At 44.3% G+C, this 24,031-nt stretch overlaps 1 protein-coding gene across 2 annotated transcripts in view; it reads right to left on the reverse strand.

Annotated features, from left to right (window-relative positions):
- Positions 1 to 744: 744 nt before the first annotated feature.
- Positions 745 to 24,031, reverse strand: part of COL8A2 (collagen type VIII alpha 2 chain) — a 95,580-nt gene continuing 72,293 nt past the window's right edge. For both annotated transcript variants that reach the window (XM_033957023.1, XM_033957022.1), the window contains exons 2-3: positions 23,253 to 23,434; positions 745 to 4,137 (exon numbers count right to left, since the gene is read on the reverse strand). In XM_033957023.1, the coding sequence (XP_033812914.1) occupies positions 2,213 to 4,137; positions 23,253 to 23,412 (2,085 nt within the window). In that variant the 5' untranslated portion in view covers positions 23,413 to 23,434 and the 3' untranslated portion in view covers positions 745 to 2,212. The remainder of the gene's footprint in view (positions 4,138 to 23,252; positions 23,435 to 24,031) is intronic.

Raw genomic sequence — 24,031 nt, forward strand, 5'->3', positions numbered from 1 at the left:
AAAAAATGACATGGGATTATTTCCCGCGGTTATCCGCGGGGACGGGGACGGTGATGAATTTTGTCACTGTGTCATTCTCTACTTCAAATGTAGCCAGAAGCAGAATTCACAGCATGGCCACTTGACGTCACATTAGAAAGGGACATTCCTCTGGCCATGGTTAGAGAGAAGCTGAAGCACAATGCTATGCATGCCATTTTCATCTCCTTGGCCCTCCTACTCGAGAATAAACACAGGTCATAGGAGCAGATTTAATGCAGGTAGTTTTCCAAATTTTCAATGCGGACATACCCTTGTGGTTTCCCTTCACAAATCTGGGGAAAGCGTATGAATTAGAATCACCTGTACAGTCTGCTGCAGTCCTGTAGGCTACCGAAAATTTGTTCCATACATATCTACGGCTTAATATGGAGCAGGACAATAAACGATCGATACATTTCATGCACAACGCTGTAATTAAAGCCCATAATTCAAACGGGTTGGACCATATTTCAAATCAGACTTAGAACCATGACAGTAAAACACAAAGTGAGTTTTGATCACAAAATCGTTCATTGGTGTATCCTTCACGATACATATTGCACTCTACTTGTACATAACACTCGGAAATAGTAGCACCGCTGTAAAATCTCTGAACACAAAGGGCAGAAAGAAAAATATTTCAAAGTAGAAGCCCCCAGAGAGAAAGCCAAAATGAATAAAAATTATTAAACACGCTTACACATCAAACCTCAAACAATTAGACACTGTAAGGATCATTTTATAACAGGGCTGATGTAAATAAAGATGCATAATTTACTTACATACTGTATTTGCATTAATTAAGGTATTTCATAATCTATGCAAATATATGCTAATTCCACTCATGCTTTGCCCACACAAAGTATTTGCCACCATATCATGGAACGGACATTTAGCAAGCCTTCACTGTATCCTGGGATTGTCATAATAGAGTGCTTATAGGTGAAGCCAAGCCTCGGCTCTGCATAAGATGGATTAGTCTGGAGGGACCTTTATTTGTAGTGGTTGCCAAACGGCTCCCAGAGCTTCTATAACCATGAGGGCCTGTGCGCTGGGGTCCTCCTTTCTAGCCACTTGCTTTGCAAACAGGTCCACTGAAACGCCATTTTTAAGGGCTGGGTGTGCAGCTAGAGTTGGAAAGATCTTGTCACTCTGGTGAAGCGTGAAGACCACCTCCCCTGTACTGGCCTCTCTGCCCCCCCCCCACCAAACCTCGCTGAACTACTCTTTGCCTGGATCTACTCCCCTTCCTTGCTCATCAGCCCCCCAAATTTAAAAGAAACGCTTTCTTAAAGGAACACTCAGCCCCCTTTTGAAGCTCCAAAATGCACTCGCGTGCGTACACCCAGTCTTTTTTGGCACATCTACAAAGTTTCTGCCTTCTCACGCTGGGCATGTTACAGGTACAGCTGATGCCATCACAGGTGCTTGGTGGGATGGTTCATGTCACCCACATCCACCCGTTCAGGTATGTTCTTAACATATATGTATGTATTGTATACGTGAATACATAAATCACAGATTAGAAGTGAATTAGTAAAGGGGCTGAGTGCTTCTTTTTTTTTTTTTTTTTCAATTTATCTATTATAATAAAAACTTTGTGTAAGGATCAATAGCATGCCTATGTCCTAGCTTTCCAATTCTGCATCTGATGGAACTATACAATTGTCTAGAGTGAAAACCAAAGAGCCCAACCAGAAGTTAACAGAAAGTTCATTTAAGAGCTCAGAAGGCATTTCATGAAAAGCCACTGTTTTTGGAACGGATCACTGTTCCTTCTCTTTAATATCCGCATGTAGGAGCTCTCCGGTGGGACCTGCCAAATCAACTCAAACACACAAGAAAGTGTAATCATGAAATGTACATGTAAATAGAGAACCCATCTGCTTGGGTGCCTAAGTATTGCATTAACACAAGCCTAGATCTGACAGGATCGTGATTGCTGCGAGACGCATTTTGACACATTTGGGCTGCACAATGACATTTGCGAAACCTCATTTTCTTCACTTTCGTAAACTGGGGTAAGAAGCTGAAGCAAACAGTGCAGCCCCCGTGATCCTACATTTCCTCCCCCCCCCCCCCCAGTGATTTCTAAGATATCTTGTTTGTTTGTCGATTATTCTGTTTTGCTCTTGATGACGCTATTTCAAAGTCAGTTTATGGAGAACTGTTAAAATGTAGCCCATAATCGTTATGTAGGGCAAAGTAAGAATCCAGAGAAGGAAGAATGGATGTATTCTGTGGAGTACAGTCCATTGGCTTGGTCTGAAGGCATCTGAATCCAAACTTGGTCGTTCTCTTTAAGTTCCAGGACAGCACTGCCCGATGCCTGGTCAAGATATCCTTTCTTATACTCATCATAAGTGTACGTGGCAGGTACATTATTCTTATAAAGGGCCACCCATAGGTTAGTTCCTTTCACATGAACATGATAAGCAAAGTAATACACACCAGAGATGGGGCAGGTGAAGATTCCAGTCACAGGATTGTAGCCATTGTGACCATTGTACAAAGTTCTGTCAAACTTCACCGGCATCCCAGATGCTGGGAATGCTGCTGTGAGGACCGCAGTGAACGCTGGTACAATTCTTGTCAACAGTTCTCCTTGGCCAAACTGAGGCTTGCCAGACTTGCCGTTTCCAAAGACTGTTGCACCTTCTACACCTCCATCTGGCAGGTGAAGACCGGCAATACTGGTTTCATCAAAAATTCCCGGTGGTCCTGGAGGCCCCGGAGGACCTGGAAGTCCCGGTTGTCCATGTAGCCCTGGAGGCCCAGGCATTCCAGGTGGTCCAAAAGGCCCTTGGTGTCCAGGTTCACCTATTTTACCATTCCCTTGAACTCCTGGTAGACCAGGCTCTCCTTTTATCCCTGGTAAGCCCTGAGGCCCCATAGGACCTGAAGACCCTTGTATTCCAGGAATTCCAGATAAACCTCTCAGGCCTGGTTGCCCTGGAAGTCCTGGTTCTCCTTTTGATCCAATGCCACCTACTACTCCTGGCACCCCTGGAAGTCCAATAAATCCAGCTTCTCCTTTGGGACCAAATAACCCAGGTGGTCCTTGAGGACCTGGCAAGCCTCTTTCACCAGAAATTCCAGGTTTTCCTGGGAAACCATTTGGACCCTGATTCCCAGGCATTCCTTGAATTCCAGGAGGTCCAATTGGTCCAATATCACCTTTAAAACCTGGAATTCCATGCTTACCGGGCAGTCCTATTGTTCCAGGGAGTCCTGGAGGCCCACGTACACCAGGTGGGCCTATTTCACCTGGTTCCCCAGCTAAACCTGACTCTCCTTTATCTCCTATTTCTCCTGGAATTCCATCAGCTCCATGATCCCCTTTTAAGCCAGGAAAACCTGGCTTTCCATATCCCATGGGTCCTAGCGAGCCAGGCAAGCCACGTAGCCCAGGTTCTCCTTTAGGACCAATTGGACCAATTAAACCTTGCAATCCATCTTTACCAGGTTTTCCCATTCCGTCAAGACCTGGTGCGCCTGGGTGTCCTGGAGGCCCCTGTGCTCCTTGAAGTCCAGGAGGACCTGGAAGGCCATTCACACCTTTGGCACCAGGAGTGCCAGGAAATCCATCAATTCCTGGAATCCCTTTTCCTGCAGGGCCAGGAGACCCAGGTGGACCAGGTTGACCACCTGTCCCCCGAGTGCCTGGTAGACCTGGATTTCCATTTCCATTTTCTCCTTTAACACCTCTCTCCCCACGAGGGCCTACTTCCCCCTTTAGACCAGGCTCTCCCCTTAATCCTGGATGTCCTGGAGCACCCTGTGTCCCTGGTTTTCCATTCACTGTAATGCCCGATGGCCCAGGAATGCCTGGGGAACCCGGCAATCCTCTGTGTCCCTGGTCTCCTTTAAAGCCAGATTCTCCTTTTGGGCCAGGGAGTCCTTTAACACCTACTTTTCCCGGTATACCAGACAATCCTGGTTTGCCTACACCAGGAAATCCAGGTGGTCCAGGTGGGCCTTGCTGACCCTGAAGTCCTGGTTTTCCATTTCCTGGTTTTCCTGGAGCTCCTGGTTGTCCTGCAGGTCCTCTAGGGCCTGGTTTTCCTTGTGGGCCGGGCTCTCCTTGGAGAGTTTGTGGAAGAATGGGTTGAATATCTGTAAGAGAGGTAGAAACAATGTTAGAAAGATCATTTATATAATGTAATTACATCCATATAATTTAATTTAATATGCTTGGACAATTTTATATTCTGGGTTTTTTTCCAAGAAGAGCCCATTTTCAAAACAGGTTGCAAACATTAAAGCAAAACATGGCCTCCTTCCACAAGATATACCCTCACAAAGCCTGCAAACGCAGGAAAGCATGGTCCCTTCAGGAACAACAAAAAATCAAATGAAATTACACAGACATGGTGGAATAGTAAAGGTTCTTAAATTATATAATGCCATGCTAAATAAACAGAGCAACAATCGAGCTAAGAATGCCTCTCCCTGTAGCCTTAAATGCATCAATGTCAAATTAAAATACAAAGTCTTGGTCAAGCTCAAGTAAATATATCAAACCCATCATGAAGTTCTGATCACAGGACACTCTCTAAACCAGTGTCTCTCAAACTGTGTGCCATGAGAGATTCCAGAATTTTACTGTTTATTAAAAATTCCCTTCATAAGTATACGCAAGAGTCTGTCAATGTTATGAGCAGTCTGTGTGCGTAAGGATACATCCGCCCAGACAAGTATCATTCTTTGACGTGATTGGTCCTTGAAAACTAATGGCAAGTAATTTTTTATTTTATTTTTTTATGCAGTGGTTGTCCTAACTTGAGCAACAAAACAATCAAGGCTTTGCTACCGTTTGGATCGTCTTATCTTTGCGAACTTGGAGTTTCAGCTCTGACAGAAATTGAAATAAAAAAAAAAAATAACGACTGCACTGGTGGATGATGAAATGTGTGTTTGCTTGTTGACTATCGAGCCGCGCTTTGAGTTAATTTGCCCTCAAAAACAAGCACATCCATCTCATTGATTAGCAATTCTCTCTTTTTTTTTTAAGTTCAATCAGTTTTATTGAATTTTAAAATGTACAGAACACAAAAAAACAGCGTAGAACAAAACTGTGCATTGCAGATAAACAAATATAGTCATAATTAGTGCAATCACAATGTGAACATTATGCAGGAAGTATAGCAAATCATGAGATGCAAACCAGTAACATGAGAGAAAATGCTTAGCGAAGACAAAAGAAGAGTCACAGCAGTTATGTAGTACCACAAAATGACAGTACAGACGACCACACTTTACTATAAGAGTGATAGGAATTAGTCTTTTCTGCAGCTATGAGCTCGTATTTCGAATATAAACATACAGTATTCCACCAAAAATTATGATGTAAGGCAGAGAAGTCTTTCCAATTTGACAAAATGGATTTAAGTGCAATGAGTAATAAACATTTGAGTAATCTAGTTTCATATTTGTCCAATTGATTCTTCCGAAGAGCAGCAGCCCCATAGATGACAATGGGGAGTATCTGACATATGGTGGTCCATACATCAGTCCAAAATGAGGACAGGAGAGAACAATGAAATATCATGTGATCTAAAGACCCCACTGCTTGCATGCAGGACCAACATTGATTCGAAACTGATGGTCCAATTTCCGACAGTTTGAGTGGCGTCCAGTAGGCTCGATGATACAGAAATAAAACTGTATGCATAATGTTGGTCGATTTAAGAGCCTTAAATGAGGTCAACCATATAGTTTCCCAATCCTCAGCTTCAACAGACATTGATGTGTCTCGGGCCCAACTATCATAGAGAACAGTGGGTGGCGCAAATTTCATCTTGTGCAGCAATTTATACCAGGCTGAAGCTTGACCCTTTTGAGAATTGATAGAAGTCGACCAATGTATGATAGTGGGGAGATCAGATGACAGCTTAGTTTGGAGAAGATAAGTCGATACAAAATGTCTCAGTTGTAGCCAGTGAAAGTGGTGAGTAAAGTCCAATCCATATTTCGCAGAGAAGACAGGATAATCCATAAATGTGTGGTCAGTAAGTAACTGTCCAACGGACCAAATACCCTTCTTGCGCCAAGATTTCCACTCCATGTATTGACCTTGAATTTGTAGATGTGGATTACGCCACAAAGAGGAACTAGTTGTAGAGTTCCAGGGCACAGGAGCAATATTGTCCATCTCTTTCAAGGCCTTTTTTGTTGAAGTCAGTATGATGTTGGCACTTATGGCATTGTTAGCAGAGATGAAGGGGACATACTTTAAAGAATCATTAGAAAGCATGGCGCGTTCCAATTTCAACCACGCAGGTAATAAAACAGGATCGGACTCGCCAAGCCAGAGCGATCCCTGTCTGCATAGAAAGGCCAAATGATATTCATATAAACTGGGGAAGTTAACCCCTCCATGATCTTTGGTACATTTTAGCTTTTTCAAAGCGATGCGCGGAGTTCCATTCTTCCATAGGAATTTGGCCATAGTGGATTCAAATTTCTGGTATGCAGCGAGTGGGAGAAGAAATGGTAACATAGAGAGTACATAGGTAATTTTGGGAGTAAGAACCATCTTTATTGAGTCCAAACGACCCCACCAAGAGAGTTTTAAAGGTGACCATCTAGAAGTAGTAGAGTGAATAATGTCTGAAATATAAGATATGTTGTGGTCCTGAGTTTCCATAAGCGACGGACCAAAGTAGACTCCTAGGTATTTTAATTTAGTTGGTGTATACTTGAGATGCAATGATCTAATAACATCTCCGCATGGTCTACCAGAGAGCGGCATGATTTCCGTTTTTGTCATATTTAATTTATAACCCGATACTGGCGAGTAGGCATCAATGGTTTGAATAACAGCAGGGATGGACTCCAAAGTGGTATAAATTTGAATATCATCCGCATATGCAGACAGTTTAACGGTTACATCGTTCAGCTTAAATCCACTGATGAGGGAGTTAGTTCTGATAACAATCAACAGAGGTTCCAACGCTATGTTGAATAATAAGGGAGATAGTGGGCAACCTTGCCTTGTACCTCTGGACAGTGAGAACAGTTCAGAGAAAACTCCATTGATACGAAGTCGAGTAGTCGGATTGGAATATAGTACTTGCGTCCATCGGATGAAGGAGCTACTAAAGCCAAACCAGGCCATTACTTTGAACAAATAGGACCATTCAACCCGGTCAAAGGCCTTTTCAGCGTCCAAAACCATTGCCACATAGGAGGAGTCAGCATGAGAGGCGTGTGATATGATATGGGAGAATAAACGGGAATTGTCGCTGGCCAGTCTACCTTTCATGAATCCATTTTGATCAGAATGGATTAACTTGGGAAGGATTAGTTGCAATCTGGTAGACAGTACTTTCGCATAAATTTTAGCGTCCACGTTTATCAAAGAGAGCGGGCGATAGTTCTGGACACATAACGGATCCTTATCTGGTTTCAACAGAACAATAATTACCGCTTCTGTAAAGGATCCCGAAGCACAACCTCGGTCCATAAGATGAGTGAGATAACGCAGCATTATCGGCAAGATATGGTCTTGGAAGGCAAAGTAGAATTCCACTGATAGGCCATCAGGCCCAAGAGCCTTGTTTTTAGCCATAGATTTTAAAGCTTCGGCAAGTTCACTCAGGTCCATAGGTGAAGACAGAATCTCATTCTCGTCGTCATCTAGTTTAGGACCATCCAAGGATAACAAGTAATCATCTATTTGTGAGAGAGATGGAGACTCCGCTGTGTAGAGATTTATGTAAAAAGAATGAAATTGATGACAAATATCAGTAGTATTCGTTAGAATCTCATCCGAAACAGATTTTATTGCTGGAATGTTAGATTTTTCAGATTTCATTTTCAAATAATTGGCCAGCTGATGGCCTGCTTTGTTAGAGGTAGCGTAATAATGAGATGCTTGAAGCAAAACCTCAGATGCAACGATCTTGCTAAGTTGCAGGTTGTATTCATATCGTAGTTTATTTAGGTTGAGTTGAGTAGTCATATCAGACAGGTCAGTAAGATGTAAAGACTCTAATGACGAGATCTTAGATTCCATCAACCTAAGATGTTGCTTATGGTTTTTTTTCTTATTAGCTGAATAGGATATGATGATTCCCCGTATGAATGACTTAAAGGCATCCCATGTGATTTGCCACGAAGTCTCAGACACCTTGTTGAGGGTGAAATATTCCTGAATGTGGGTAGTGATATGTTCCAGAAACAGAGGGTCCGCCAGAAGTGTGGAGTTGAATCTCCAGGCACCATGTGGGTGTTTCAGTGCAATGTCCTCTAATGTGAGCGTAATTGAGGAGTGATCAGAAACTGTGATGAGTTGTATTTCAGCTGAAACAAGCTTTGGTACCAGAGCATAGCTTATTAGAAAAAAGTCTATGCGGGAATAAGAAGAGTGGGTAGGAGAGAAGAACGTGAATGCCAGATCATCCTTATGAAGTAGTCTCCAGGGGTCTACCAATTTCAATTGGTATAGCATATCTTGCAGATAGTGCCAGGATTTAGACTTTTTAAAGGCGGCCTTGGACTTCTTATCTACCATCGGGTTCAGAATCAAATTGAAGTCTCCTCCCAGAATAACAGATTGAGAGCCAACATTACTGATATCATCTGCAAGGGCTTCAAAAAAAGTAGGGCAGTCTAGATTCGGAGCATAGATATTATACACATGGATACAAGAGTCACCCAAAGCTAGGGAGGTTCTGAGCCATCTACCTTCATTATCGTGAGAAGAGGAGATAATGCGCATGTCCGGGCGTTTACGTATCAAGGTGATAACTCCATTCTTCTTCCCTATGGAAGGCGAAGATAAAGGTGCGTAGGCCCATTTAGGAGCAACCTTGAGAGCTTCAGCAGCAGTAAGGTGCGTCTCTTGAAAAAAGGCAATATCCGGGTGAAATTGATCAGAGTATCGTAAGAGTTTAAGCCTCTTCACTGGATTGTTGAACCCTTTCACATTTAAGGAGAAACATTTTAATGTCATGAGGCTAAGAGAAGAAGGGAATTCAGCAAGTTATCAGGTTTAATAAGAGATGTCGTGGCTTGCAGCACGGAGAATCTGAAGTGAGTGACTAAAGTCCTGCAAAGGAAGGTTAAAGGAATTGCACAATAACATAGTAAGGAAATCTGCATTAGCACCCTAAACTGTATAAAACAACAGAATAACACCATGGGCCAGAGAGCTGGTAGGAGAGGAAAACCTGGACCACACAAACTCCAGCAACTCATATTGAGTAATAGAAAACATCATTACAAAAGAACATATTAACTTTATAAGAACATAAGAACATAAGAAATGCCTCTACTGGGTCAGACCTGAGGTCCATCGTGCCCAGCAGTCCGCTCACGCGGTGGCCCAACAGGTCCAGGACCTGTGCAGTAATCCTCTATCTATACCCCTCTATTCCCTTTTCCAGCAGAAAGTTGTCCAATTCCCTCTTGAACCCCAGTACCGTACTCTGCCCTATCACGCCCTCTGGAAGCGTATTCCAGGTGTCCACCACACGTTGGGTGAAGAAGAACTTCCTAGCATTCGTTCTGAATCTGTCCCCTTTCAACTTTTCTGAATGCCCTCTTGTTCTTTTATTATTCGAAAGTTTGAAGAATCTGTCCCTCTCTACTCTCTCTATGCCCCTCATGATCTTATAAGTCTCTATCATATCCCCTCTAAGTCTTCTCTTCTCCAGGGAAAAAAGTCCCAGTTTTTCCAATCTCTCAGCGTATGAAAGGTTTTCCATCCCTTTTATCAGACGTGTCGCTCTCCTCTGAACCCTCTCGAGTATCGCCATATCCTTCTTAAGGTATGTAAAGTGTAGAATGGCATGAAAATAAGATAGCAATCAGCTAATTATCAGTTATATGCACATGCATGGTACAGAGACTGAAAAGGAACAAGAAAACCATCAGGTTTTATCAATTGTAGTGGGTTTCACACTTTCAATAAAATCAGCTAAATCAGCGGGGTTGAGGAGATCTTTGGTGCTGTTGTTAAAGGTGACCCTCAGCCGAGCAGGATATAGCATGCCAAACTTGGCACCCATATTCTTAAGCTGTGGTCTGTAGGAGAGTAAAAGTTTCCTCTTTTTAGCAGTTTCTTTGGCTAAATCAGGCAGGAGAAGAATCCTGTTACCCTCAAAGGAGATCGGAGCGTGCAGCTTGGCGTGTTGCATGATTTTTAATACCTGTTGGTGTCTCATCAAAGTGACCAGGATAGGCCGCGGATACTTTTTATGAATAGAGTCAGGCTGAGGCAGGCGGAAAGCGCTATCAAAGTCCAATTTGGTATCATCATTCATCTTCAGGATTTGTGGTAGGAGGACCGCAAGGAAGTCAACCAAATCACAAGCCTCCCTTCCCTCCGGGAGGCCTAGCAGACGGAAGCTGGTCCGCCGCGCGCGGTTATCCGCGTCTTCCATGGCACGTTCCAGCGCTGTCACTCGATTGGATTGTTTAAACAGTTGTTTAAGAACATAAGAACATAAGCAATGCCTCTGCTGGGTCAGACCTGAGGTCCATCATGCCCAGCAGTCCGCTCACGCGGCGGCCCAACAGGTCCAGGACCTGTGCAGTAATCCTCTATTTATACCCCTCTATCCCCTTTTCCAGCAGGAAATTGTCCAATCCTTTCTTAAACCCCTGTACTGTACTCTGCCCTATTACTCCCTCTGGAAGCGCATTCCAGGTGTCCACCACTCGTTGGGTAAAGAAGAACTTCCTAGCATTCGTTTTAAATCTGTCCCCTTTCAACTTTTCCAAGTGTCCTCTTGTTCTTTTATTTTTCGAAAGTTTGAAGAATCTGTCCTTCTCTACTCTCTCTATGCCCTTCATGATTTTATAAGTCTCTATCATATCCCCTCTAAGTCTCCTCTTCTCCAGGGAAAAGAGACCCAGTTTCTCCAATCTCTCAGCGTATGAGAGGTTTTCCATCCCTTTTATCAAGCATGTCGCTCTCCTCTGAACCCTCTCGAGTAACGCCATATCCTTCCTAAGGTACGGAGACCAATATTGGACGCAGTATTCCAGATGCGGGCGCACCATCGCCCGATACAATGGCAGGATAACTTCTTTTGTCCTTGTTGTAATACCCTTCTTGATTATGCCTAGCATTCTATTTGCTTTCTTAGCGGCTGTTGCGCACTGTGCCGTCGGCTTCATTGTCATGTCCACCATTACCCCCAAGTCCCTTTCTTGGTTGCTCTCATTCAATAATATCCTTCCCATCGTATAGTTGTACCTCGGGTTTCTGTTTCCAACATGCAATACTTTACATTTCTCAACGTTGAACTTCATCTGCCATCTCGCCGCCCATTCCCCCAATTTGTTCAAGTCCCTTTGCAATTCTTCGCATTCCTCTTTAGTCCCAGCTCCACTAAATAGTTTTGTATCGTCCGCAAATTTTATTATCTCACACTTCGTGCCTGTTTCTAGATCATTTATGAATATATTAAATAGCAGCGGCCCTAGCACTGAGCCCTGCGGAACACCACTCGTGACCCCCATCCAGTCCGAGTAGTGGCCCTTCACCCCTACCCTCTGTTTCCTACCCGCCAACCAGTTTCTGATCCATCTATGTACGTCTCCGTCCACTCCATGGTTCTTCAGTTTCCGGAGTAGACGTTCGTGAGGCACCTTGTCAAAGACTTTTTGGAAATCAAGGTATATGATGTCTATGGGGTCTCCTCTGTCCATCCGTTTGTTAATTCCTTCGAAGAAGTGCAATAAGTTCGTTAGGCACGATCTCCCCCTGCAGAAACCATGTTGGGTTGTTTTCAAAAGTTCGTTTCTTTCCAGATGTTCATCGATGTGTTCTTTAATCAGTGCTTCCGTCAGTGCGACGTCCGATTTTAGTTCGGCGATGTCCTGCTTTGTGTCTATAAGGAGCTCCCGAATGGAGCGGAGCTCACTTAAGATGGCCGCCGTGGCAGCGTCTTCAGATTTCGCCGCGTCAGTTTTAGACGGAGACGAAGGCTCCGCACTTTTTCTTTTATTAGGTTTGCCAGTAGCCATTCTAGCAAAGTTCATCCGCGATTCAAGACAAAATAAATAAAAGTAAGATGTTTAATTAGGGGCTAATTTGAGGCTGAATCGCCGGAGCTCGTGCACACGGTGTCCTAACCCATCGGGCTCGCTAGCGCCCCCAGCAATTCTCTCTTAAATTTAATTTTTTGTTGGTTTTGCAATTTTTATAATTTCAATTATAATGTGCCACGATAAACATTTGCTCCATTTAGTGTGTCAGAGCTAAAAAGGTTTGAGAGATACTGCTCTAAACTATGAGGAAAAAGTCAAGATTTCCCACTCAGTTTAGTGAAAATAGTTTGCTGGTTACCATTTACCTAGAAGACCCAACAGAAGACTAGTTCGAAGCTAAAATAGTCAAGCCACCCTCACCAACAGATTTTAAAAATGCTGTTTTCTGTACAAAGGTTGGCAACTCCAGTGTGTCAGTGTTCTGGGCTCAGCTTTCCGCCTTGTCTCTTTTTGTGTTTCTAGATATTGAGTGTTGATCAAAGTTAACATCCTACATCACTCTCCTCCTTCTCATGTACGCTCCGTCACGCCCTCCCGGTGCAACCCTTCTTTGTACATGATCAGCTAATTTCACTTCCCTTTTGGTCACGTCTCCTGCCCCTCTCACCATTTGAGGGTCACACCCCTCCAGCTGATCTTCCAAACTCCTATTATTGTGTCTTTCGAAGAAAAGTAAAAATTCTTGACTTTAAACTAAAGAAAGGTAAAATGTCTTTTGGGGGGACTGAATTCTATATCAATTTGATTATGATGATCATTTATCAATTTTACTAGGCAACTACAATCTAAAATTAAAAATCAATATATTGGACGGATAGGAGAGGGAGCGGTGCTTCTTCTGATTGACCTTTCATCTGCTTTTCACACAGTTGCTGTTATGGATCCTACAGGAAGTTGGAATCGAAAGTTCTGCTTTGTCATGGTTTCATTCTTGGTTAACCAATCATCAGCAATGAGTAGTGATAGGATCATACACCTTGATTAGTTGGGAATTGAAGTGCGGTGTATCATAGGGATCTGAAAAGTCTCCTCAAATCGGGTCAAGCAGGCAGGAAGTCCGCACATGTGCGGATGCCACGCAATGATGTCGTGCGTGATATCATTGAGTGTCATCCGCGCATGCGCGGACTTCCTCCTTGCCCGACGAGAGCAGGCAGTGGGTGGGGGGCAGGGCTAGGGTGGGATTAGGGTGTTACAGAGCAACTAAATTTACTATGAACTACCAAGTGCAGGTATTATGCCAGTAAAGGAGAATTGTTAATGGGGTGTGCTTAAAGGCAGAAGTGTAAGAAGGCAAGAGAGGGAGGAGGTAGAGAGAGACGGGGCGGGGATGGGCGGGCCTGGTGGCCAGGATTTTCCAATTGGAAAATCTGGCAACCCTACAGACTCCGACTCCTCCTTAGGATCCAACCTGAGATCATCAACTCACTCAGCCCTGGATTAACCACTGAGCAAACTAAGCAGGTGCTTAGGGCGCGAAGGCAAGAGGGACACTATAGAGCTTTACCCCCCTCGTTCACATGCTCTGAACTCTTTCACTGTTGTCCACCAAACCCATTATCCAATATGAATTTCAGTGAACATATGAACATAAGAATTGCTGCTGCTGGGTCAGACCAGTGGTCCATCATGCCCAGCAGTCTGCTCACGCGGCGGCCGTTTGGTCAATATATATGATGCTTAGTTTGGTACAATGATTATATTTATCAGCATTATTGAGTCTTAATGTATATTTAGTTAAGCAAAGGAAGGGCTGAGGGACACCATTGTAGGACTGTGTTAAAGGCATCAGTTGGATCTTTGAGAGTGTGGTTCGGCAGATTAGACAGGCCATATGGTCTTTATCTGCCTTCATTTCAGGACTTAATTCAGTCCTGAACTCACTTCTTATTGGACAATGGTTAGCTTAAAAGAAAAACCGCTTTATATTATTCCTGGCAGAATTCTGCACTAGTGCGCAATGTCAAATTTATGCAGAACTCTTCAGGGACGCAGAATTACCTGAGGTCTGCACAGATTTGGGTGTCAGGTCGGCACCCCATCGCTGCAGCCCGAATCACTGCTCGCAACATTTTCAGGCAGCCTGTATGGGCCCTGCAGGATTCCTTCTACCGTGGTCCCACCCTCGATGATGTCACTTCCTCCTTCTATGGCAGGACCGTGGCAGAGGGAAGCCTGCAGAGCCGGCAGCAGGTTGCCATTAGCTGGAATTGCCGTCGCAGAGGTAGTGAACAGGAATGCTGGATTGGGGACATTGGGGAGAGTGTGAAAGATGCTGGCTGGGGGGGGGACAAGAGTGAGAGATACTGGCGGGAAAGGCAGGGGTGTTTTCTCAAGTATAATTTAATGGAAATACTGAAATGTACTGAAATTCTGGATGTTAAGTAGCAAAAATATTGTTTAAATATCAAATAAACTTGCAGAATTTGCAAATTATGTGTGCAAAATTTGAATTTTTGTGTACAGAATTCTGCCAGGAGTATCTAAATGCTGTATATAATAAAGATTTTCAGCATACAAATGACACACTTTGACTAGAAGATAATTAGCATCAAATTGCCATTTTCACACAGGGATTTTTTTTTTTTAAACCACCAGAGGGATATGTAAGGTCATAAAACATGGACATTCTAGTCAAACAACCGTGCAAATGCCTTTCCATCATCTTAGTAAGCCAAGAAACATGTTAACATGGCAGACATTTTCCGTTTATTTCCATATCAAAGACTTCTCGCCACATCCTCCCTCTCCTCTAATAGAAATCAGACTGGTTCGCTGATTAAAGGAATATTTATTTTGACTGCAAGCACCAGGGCAGTGGATTTCTGAGTGGAGCTGCAGACTTGGCGAAGGAAAATCACATTCAACGTGAAATGTGTGGCCTTAGCAGATTCCTTTCTCAGATTCTGGAACAGCGCGCTTCCACCGAGAAAGGTATCAGTTCGGTTTCCAACGAAGCCTGTTTTCTAAAGGAGGGCTAATTAGACAGGGCCATTAGTAAGGGCGGTAGAGCTGATCAATTCTGAGGCGGCTGGAGGGCGCTGCGACTCATCCCTCCCGCTCATGGAAAGTTCTGAATGCAGTTTGTCAAATTTGGGGGTAATCCGACAGGAAATCAAACCAGCAACATCAGTGCAAAGATGATTTATATAAAAGGATATGATAGCTTTACTATTCTTTAGCGTATTGCATTTTTTTTTTTTTTTTTTTTAATCTCTCAATGAATGTGTCACAGTCAGCTTAGGATTCATAACTTTTTAGCAAAATTTCTGGCCTCACAAATTTGTCCTTTCCTTCCGCAGTTCATGGAGGTGTGATTACTCACTACACCAGTGTCTCTCAAACTGTGTGCCACGGCACAGTGGTATGCCACGAGAGATTCTAGAATTTTACTTTATATGAACACTAGAACAGATGACATGTATGTCGTGTACGCAAGAGTGTGTCTATTCACTGAGGAAACATGACCACATCTCAGCGGCATACCTCGAATCACACTGGCTCCCGATACAAGCAAGAATACTATTCAGATTCTACTGTCTACTATTTAAAACCATTAATGGAGACAGCCCAGCCTACTTGAACGACCGCTTAATTCAAACTACCACTACCAACATAAGAACATAAGAAGCGCCATCTCCGGATCAGACCTTCGGTTCATCAATTCCGGTGATCCGCACACGCGGAGGCCCTGTCAGGTGTACACCTGGCATAATTTTTAGTCACCCATATCCTTCTATGCCTCTCGTAAGGAGATGTGCATCTAGTTTGCTTTTGAATCCTAGGATGGTCGATTCCACAATAATCTCCTCTGGGAGAGCATTCCAGGTGTCAACCACTCTCTGAGTGAAGTAGAACTTCCTGATATTAGTCCTGAACTTGTCCCCCCTTAGCTTCATTCCGTGTCCTCTTGTCCGTGTCAAATTGGACAATGTAAATAGTTTTTTCTGCTCTATTTTGTCGATTCCTTTCAGTATTTTGAAGGTCTCGATCATATCCCCTCGCAGTCTCCTTTTCTCAAGGGAGAACAATCCCAGTCTCTTAAGTCGATCCTCGTATTCCAGATTCTCCATACCTTTTACTAGTTTTGTTGCTCATCTCTGCACCCTCTCCAGCAGTTTTATATCCTTCTTTAGGTTGGGAGACCAATGTTGGACACCATTGCTCTATAAAGCGGCATTATGACCTTCTCCAATCTACTCGTGATTCCCTTCTTTACCAGACATAGGAGAACCCACACACCATTCACGCACCCTCCTATCAGAGACGTCAAACGAAAAAAAAAATCTGTACGATGGCCTTCTAGCCACACAAGCAGCAAAACTAGACTACCAACTCTCCAATTTACTGATCATGACCCCAGACTACAAAACTCTCAGAAAAGAAATAAAAAAACATGCTATTCAAGAAATCCTTAAAGACAAACTAACACCGCAAGAATCATCTCAATCCCCTCTAGCCACCCGCTCCACTCTGTAATACCTCTAGAAATGTCTAGATAACTTCTTATGTAATCCACCTTGAACCGCAAGGTAATGGCTGAATAGAAATCACTAATGTAATGTAATTTTATGAGCATCTGTGTGCGTAAGGATGCAACCACTCAGACAAGCATCATTCTTTCACGTGATTGGCTCCTGAAAATTAATGGCAAGTCATTTTATTTTTTTATGCAGTGGTTGTCCTAACTTGAGCAACAAAACAATCAAGGCTTTGCTACCGTTTGGATCTTCTTATCTTTGCGGACATGGATTTTCAGCTCTGACAGAAATTAAATTAGAAAAAAAAAGAGAACGACTGCAGATGATGGATGATGATATGTGTGTTTGCTTGTTGACTATCGAGTCGCGCTTTGAGTTAATTTGCCCTCAAAAACAAGCCCATCCATCGCGTTGATTAACAATTCTATGCGATCTACTTTAGTATCACCGTTGTTTCAATTACCCATAAATAACTTTAAATAAATAATTCTCAAATTTAATTTTTGTTGGTTTTGCAATTTTATCATTTCAATTATAATGTGCTGCAAAAAATATTTGCTCCGTTTAGTATGCCGGAGCTAAAAAAAAATAGTTTGAGAGACACAGTGAGATTTGGTAACAGATGATCAGGGACAGGATGGAAATGGCAGACTGAAGTTTTTGACTAGACTTTAGAGCATTTTTATTTTAGCAGATTTGACAGCTGACTTGAAATTTCTCTGTTGTTTACTTGCCCCGTCCGTATTCAGGATCACTAATTGGACGTTTTTACGTGTCTGGGGAAGCAGATTTTTGTTTCTGTTTTGGGTTGTTTGTTTTTGGTTCTTGCCTATTGAACTCCTTGGATGCAATCTATTTCTGTCCACCGCCTTGATGTTGAAAATGAAAGACAGTGTATTAAACTCTTGCAAATAAAACAAAGAAAGCGTTTCCAGATGGCCATAAAAGAATCTTTGTTGTATACTACTGGAATTCCTCAGAACCCTTGTTCGGCTTTTGAAAAGCTAATGTGTTTCTTAGCGTCCTACACCAATAGCGTTTCCATTAGCTAATCATTGCCGTTCTCCTTTATAGAGACTTGCTTGCTAAGCATTGCTGAATACAAGTCACTTGCATGTAGCTGTGTGTTTTTTTTCCTATCTGTCATGCTCTGTTGTCTTTATCGACTTTTTTTTCAGTAACACAAAGCTCTTTCTCTCTCTCGGAGTTGCCAGTGTTACGCTCTAATGGGGTCTCTGATATTTTCAGCGGCACATTCCGAGTTTTGTTTGAGTTTTCCGTAGCGTTTGGCCCTGGAGAGCCAGTCTAATGCACCAAATCTCTTGGAAACATAGCATAAGTTGAAGAAAAATGTGGCATTGATCGGAAAGCCCCTGGAGACGTGACATAAGATACCCGTGAACAGCTGCAAGACATGTTCCCATAAGGATGCGTATTTAGAGGAAAAGAAAAACTTCTGCTCTACATACTGGATTATGAAAAACAAAGGGGGTGTTTTTGGCAATCGGCGTGTGCCAAAAAATATTTTAAATTTCTCCACAGGGAGATGTAACGGGGGGGGGGGGGAGGTGTGGAGAGTGTGTGTTTTTGTGCTAATCTGTTAGCGCATCTGCATTATCACACACTAATAGATTTGCGTAGGATTAGTGCATAAGCCCTTTCTGCCTACAAAGTCGATGTCGCTAAGTGTTTACGCGCTAATATTATTTTTTTATGGCCACAGGCTAATGGCAACTTTAGATGTAAGAAAACAGCAAGGCAAATGATCTACTATATCCAATGTGAAACAGAAGACAAGAAGGAGATTGTACGAAGAAAAAAAACCTGCATTTAATCAAACGCTCCCAGAAATAGTCCTCGATAGGGCCGTGTTTCTCCTGCAAGGCTGCATCAGGGACATACAACCAGCTGGTGTCAAAAACAGCTTCCGCCAATGCTGGAAAACAGTCCTGGACTGCTAATTGTTACAGACCCAGCACTTTGTCTTCCAGCGCTGGTGGAAGCTGGTTGAATGCCCCTGACGCAGCCTTGTAGGTGAAAAGCAGGCCCATCGAGCACTATTTCAGGGAGCATTTTGATGAAATACAAGAGGTTTTTTTCTTCATATGCTTGTTATTTTCTGTTCAACATTAGCAGATCACCATCAAAAGGGATAAACATACAGGAATCCTGTATGGAAGGCATGGAAACAAACAAGCTCTCCCTCCCCCCCCCCTTTTGCATGGCAATAGCCCCAAAGCCCTTTAAATCCCGATGGGCTTCAGGGCTAACGGCTTTATAAAAGAGGCCTTTAGTGATGATTCGATGGCAACGCCAGCAATTGAGCAAAGCTCAGTAGGGTTGCCAGACGGCCAGGAAAACCCAGACAACTCCTCTTTTTATAGGACTGTCCAGGTGTCCAGAGGTATTTCCAAAACCCGGCAGTTTGTCTGGGATTTGGAAGCGCCCAACCTCAGAGCCGCCTCTAGAGGGCGTCTGCACCTGCGCGGACGTCGAGTGACGACAGCCTGGGGGAGGGAAGGGGGCAGGCTGCTTTGGAGTACAAGGGGGGAGCTCAGAAATAAATTTTTTTAAAAAAAGTTACGCAAGACCTGGCCAGGACTCATCAGGACTATCATAACTAGGGTTACTAGATGTCTGGATTTACCTGGACGTGTCCAGGTGTCCATCTGGGTTTTGAAAAACTTCCAGCTCGGGACCACGTCAGGAGGGTATCTGGGCTTGCGCAGATGCAACCCAGTGACATCACGTGCATACGCGCAAGCGTGTGACATGAACGCATCACACCTGCACATGCGCTCCTGACGCAGCTCCGAGCACGACAGGTTGAGGGGTGGGGCCGGGCTGGGGGCGAGGCTGGGGCAGAACAGGGCATGGCTTGGGCGGGGCTGGGTAGAACTGGGCGGGGCTGGGGTGTGTGGCCATGGGGTCCAAATTATACAATAGTAAAATCTGGTAACCCTATGTTGAATACTGGCCGGGACTCGCATAAGCTCTGGCAGCCAGCACTGCACCATTTGCCAGGTGCCACCCATGGCCCAGCACTAAATACCCAGAGCTAATTTAGCTGGAAACCGCTGACAAGCCACGCCAGCTCGATATTTGCTTATTGAGAAGTAATTTGTACTGTGAGCACTAGATGGCGCTGGCACTGCATTCAAGGAAGAAGATGGCCGGGCCGGGCTCTAGCTGCCTATCACTTTGATTTTGTTCACACAAACCACAGGTACCAGCTTGAACACCCCCAGTACTGAGCAAAATCCTCGACCGTGTCCAGGGAGGGGTCATTTCCATTGGGTTTAGCACCCCTAATCGTTTTGAAAATTTGGCTCTTATGTATGACTCCTCTAGGCTAGAGGGAGATGCCTAGAGAAGGCAGAACTGTAATAGATTTTGGACCTGCTTGGGACAGATTTGGAGGGCCCAGGTGGGTTCAGGAAAAGGGCACGGGGAGGTGATGGTCTGGTCTCTGTTCCTCCACCTACAGTGGATGAAGACCAAAGCAAGAATGGATAGACCCCTGGTCTTTATCCTCCATAGTTTATTACAGGGTCAAGCTTCCTGGCTCTGACCAGTTAACTCAATCAGAAGGTGCACAAATTTAGGGAGAATGGGACAAGTTTTCAGTCCTAAACCTGGCTGGACAATTTTTATCTGTCTAGATTTAAAACAGAAGAATTTTGAGTCGCCGACGTAACTATAAGAATATAAGAATAGCCTTACTGGTCTATCTAGCCCAGTATCCCGTCTTCACAGAGCCAATCCAAGATCATAAGTACCTGGCAAAAACCCAATTAGTAGCAGGTAGGTTTATATCAACATACGCAGGTGAAACGATTCTCATTGAGCCAAAAGTATGATGCAAAAGTAAAAGCTGAAAACGGTTTCGGTTAAGACCGCGGAAAAGCTCAATATGATACGGTAATGAACCAGGTTATCTGCTGTTTTGTACAGTAGGGAGACTTTAAATTAAAAACCTAACTGCCAAACATTTCACTGTTCTGAGCGAGAAACAATTCATTCTTAAAGCACACCCTCAATGATGAAACATGATTGGAGATACCCTCCAAATTAGGTGTAGAAAGTCCCTTTGCTCCTGTCTGTGGCTCCATGTCACATGGAAATGACAATGCCTCCTTAAACTTGGAAGGTATTATTATAGCTCAGTGGTTTCAAACTCGCGGCCCGCCAGGTACTATTTTGAGGCCCTCGGAGTGTTACCTTATATTCTGGAATGTTGCCCACCTCGCTGCTGTAACCTCACACAAATGCTTTCCTGCACCTGTACGCAATTGTGAGGTGGAGTGGAGAGGACAATCACGTAGAGATGCAGGAAAGCGCTTGCGTGAGGTTACAGCATTGAGGCGGACAATATTCCAGAACATAAGGCAACCACTGGAGGCAGCGCAGCTTGTACGTGTGTACGTAATCTCGTGAACTCTCGCGAAATTCGGCACCTCTCCTGGCAGTGACTGCTTGATGTAAGATGGCGGTTGTGTCTGTGCTGCAGGAAGTGAGAGCTGAAGGCGGTTGCGAACGTGACCTCCGGACACTTAAGGCACAAGTTTTCCAGGCACAAGTCAGATATTGATTCTCCCCTAGAGGACTACACCCAAATCTTGTCTCTTGCAGTTGATACTTTAGAATCTAAATCACAATTTTGCATGAGGTAAAGCTCGTTATAGTTTATAAATCTTTCCTTAATTGCTTCTGATCATTTCAGCTATACACAGCTGAAAACAATGAAAAACTATCTAAACTTCACTTTCTATATGTTGCTCTGCTTTCAGCTGTGTATAGCGGAAATGATCAGAAGCAATTAAGGAAAGATTTATTAAGTATAACAAGTTTTACCTCATGCAAAGTTGTCATTTCTTTAATAAGACATTAACTATTTTTTTCTGTGGCCCTCCAAGTTCCTGCAAATCCAAAATGTGGCCCTGCAAAGGGTTTGAGTTGGAGACCGCTGTTATTGCTCATTTCAAAAGCAGCACCAGGCACATGTGGCCTTTTTGATCCCCTAAATTAACCAGGTAACTATCAGTCCCCAGATAGCTTCCAGTTCTGCTCTCAGAAATATTTATTTTGAAGATACCAAGCAAAGGACCAACTTTGAGGAACAATTTACTTGGGCAGATTAGGCTAATGATCGATACAACTCAATTTTGTAAAAAAACTGTTGAAGACATTTATTTTGAAGACTATTTTTTTCAGATGAGTCAAAGGGCAGAAGATAAAAGCAACCAAGCTCTGGAAGCCTGTACAATGTTCTTTCCAGCGTTGTGTGGTGCTGTCATGTACTATGTGGATTGTGAAAGAATTTGGGGACATCTGGGAAGTTAAGTGGCAGCTCCAGGCACCTCCACTTAATCCCCTAGATTCCCATTTTAAAAACCCCCCCACAATTGGAAGGCATTAGAGCTGCTCCTTTTAGACAATTAGGAGCTCATTTTCAAAGCACTTAGACACACAAAGTACCATAGGTTTTAATGGCACTTTGTGTGTCTACGTGTTTTGAAAATAAGCCTCTTAGAGTTCAGTCATCTCCATGTCCTCAAGAACAGGTTGAGCTGGGTCTGACTGTACTAAGGGGCGTAGTAAGTGGGGGGCGAGGGGGGGCAGTCCACCCCGGGCGCCATGTTTGTGGGGGTGCTGACATGCGACAGGTGGGAGCGGGGAAGGAGCGAGGGTGCATGTGACAGGTGGTAGTGGGGAAGGAGTGGTGGCGCCTGTGACAGGCGGGATCAGACAAGGATCAAGGGGCGCAAGCGACAGGCAGGAGTGGGGGTGCATGCAACATGCGGGATCAGAGAAGGAGCGGGATGCATGCAACAGACTGGATCGGAGAAGGAGTGGAGGATGCATGCAACAGGCGGGATCAGGGAAGGAGCAGTGGCACATGCAACATGCAGGATTGGAAAAGGAGAGGTGGTGCATGTGACATGCAGGAGTGGGGGTGCATGCGACAGGTGGGAGCAAGGAAGGAGCGAGGGTGCATGTGATAGGTGGTAGGGGGGAAGGAGCGGTGGCGCATGTGACAGGCGGGATCAGAGAAGGAGCAGGGGTGCATGCGACAGACTGGATCGTAGGAGTTGGGGATGCATGAAACAGGTGGGATCAGTGAAGGAGCGGTGGGGCATGCGACATGCAGGATTGGAGAAGGAGCGACGGTGCATGTGACATGCGGGAGCAGGGGTACATGCGACAGGTGGGAGCGGGGAAGGAGTGAGGGTGCATGTGACAGGCGGGAGTGGGGAAGGAGCAGTGTCGCATGTGACAGGTGGGATCGGACAAGGATCAAGGGGCGCATGCGACAGGCAGGAGTAGGGAAGGAGCGGGGGTGCATGCAACAGGCAGCCTCATACCCTCGCTATGCCACTAACTTTACTTCCCATTCCACCTATGGACCTGTGGTTCAAAGTTCTCAATGGAAAATGGGAATTACAAGTCCATAAATACACTGGTGTAACTCCAGGACCTAGAGATCAAGTCCAGAGACACCAGGCTGGAGATTTCTTTGGTCAAGCCTGGTTTTGAACTTACATCCCAAAGCAGTGTGGGACATGCAGTGCCTGAGCTTGCTGATTGACATCAGTTGGTCAGAAATCCAGGACTGCCCAAAACCTCCAGCCTGGAACTGGGTAACTTGGCATCTCTCCGAGTCAATCCTTAATCCCTACTTCTCTCCAGCTCTGTAGCTCATGCTGTGGACACCTTCCTACACTGAAAGACACTGCTGCTTACCTAAATATTGCCCTTTTCCTTCCCTGAAGGGTGGGCCAAGAGGACCTTTCACCATTGGCTGCACGTATTTGGCCTGGTGGTATCCTCCAGCTGCTCCGCCTCCAGAGGAAGAGCTGATTCCGGCCATGAAGACAAGGAATAAAAAGGCTTCTGGGAGCATTGTGGTCCGTCTTCTGGTATTCCTGTGAATAGAAGAAGACGCTTGAGGAAACAGTAGTCCAGACTAATGCTTATATCACATGTACGGAGCTACAGAGAAGCTGTGGAAAATGTATATGTCAATTACTTAGGCTTATCTTTTGCAGAATATCTCTGGAATCATTTTGTGTAAAGGCTGGGTTTGCTCCATTCTCCCACTTTCTCCCAGTTGCAAGTTTCAGTCAGCCTACACCCCCAGAAAGTCATCACGCACCAATGTCCTGGGGAGCTGATCTAAACACCTGTGCAAGAAGAGGAAATGCGGATGCCACCTCAGGAACATGCAGGAGATGCAACCATTGTGCCAGTAAAGGACTACAATTTAGGCAGGGTCAGTCCAAGCACCATTCAAGATCAGGCGACTGCCTAAGACAGTAACTTCTTGGTGGGAAGCAACATTCAAAGCAAAAGAGCCCCACAAAGTCAAAGAACCAATCGGTGTACACTTTAGCCTGGGTTTCATAGGCTTTTTTGTGTGAAGATCATGAATGATGAAACTTGAAGCTTAAGATTTTCCAAATTAATTCAAGTTTTATTACAGCTTGATATGCCGCTTTAATATCCAAAGTGGTTTACAATAC

Source organism: Geotrypetes seraphini, chromosome 8 (genome assembly GCF_902459505.1).
Source record: "Geotrypetes seraphini chromosome 8, aGeoSer1.1, whole genome shotgun sequence".
Classification (NCBI taxonomy): domain Eukaryota; kingdom Metazoa; phylum Chordata; class Amphibia; order Gymnophiona; family Dermophiidae; genus Geotrypetes; species Geotrypetes seraphini.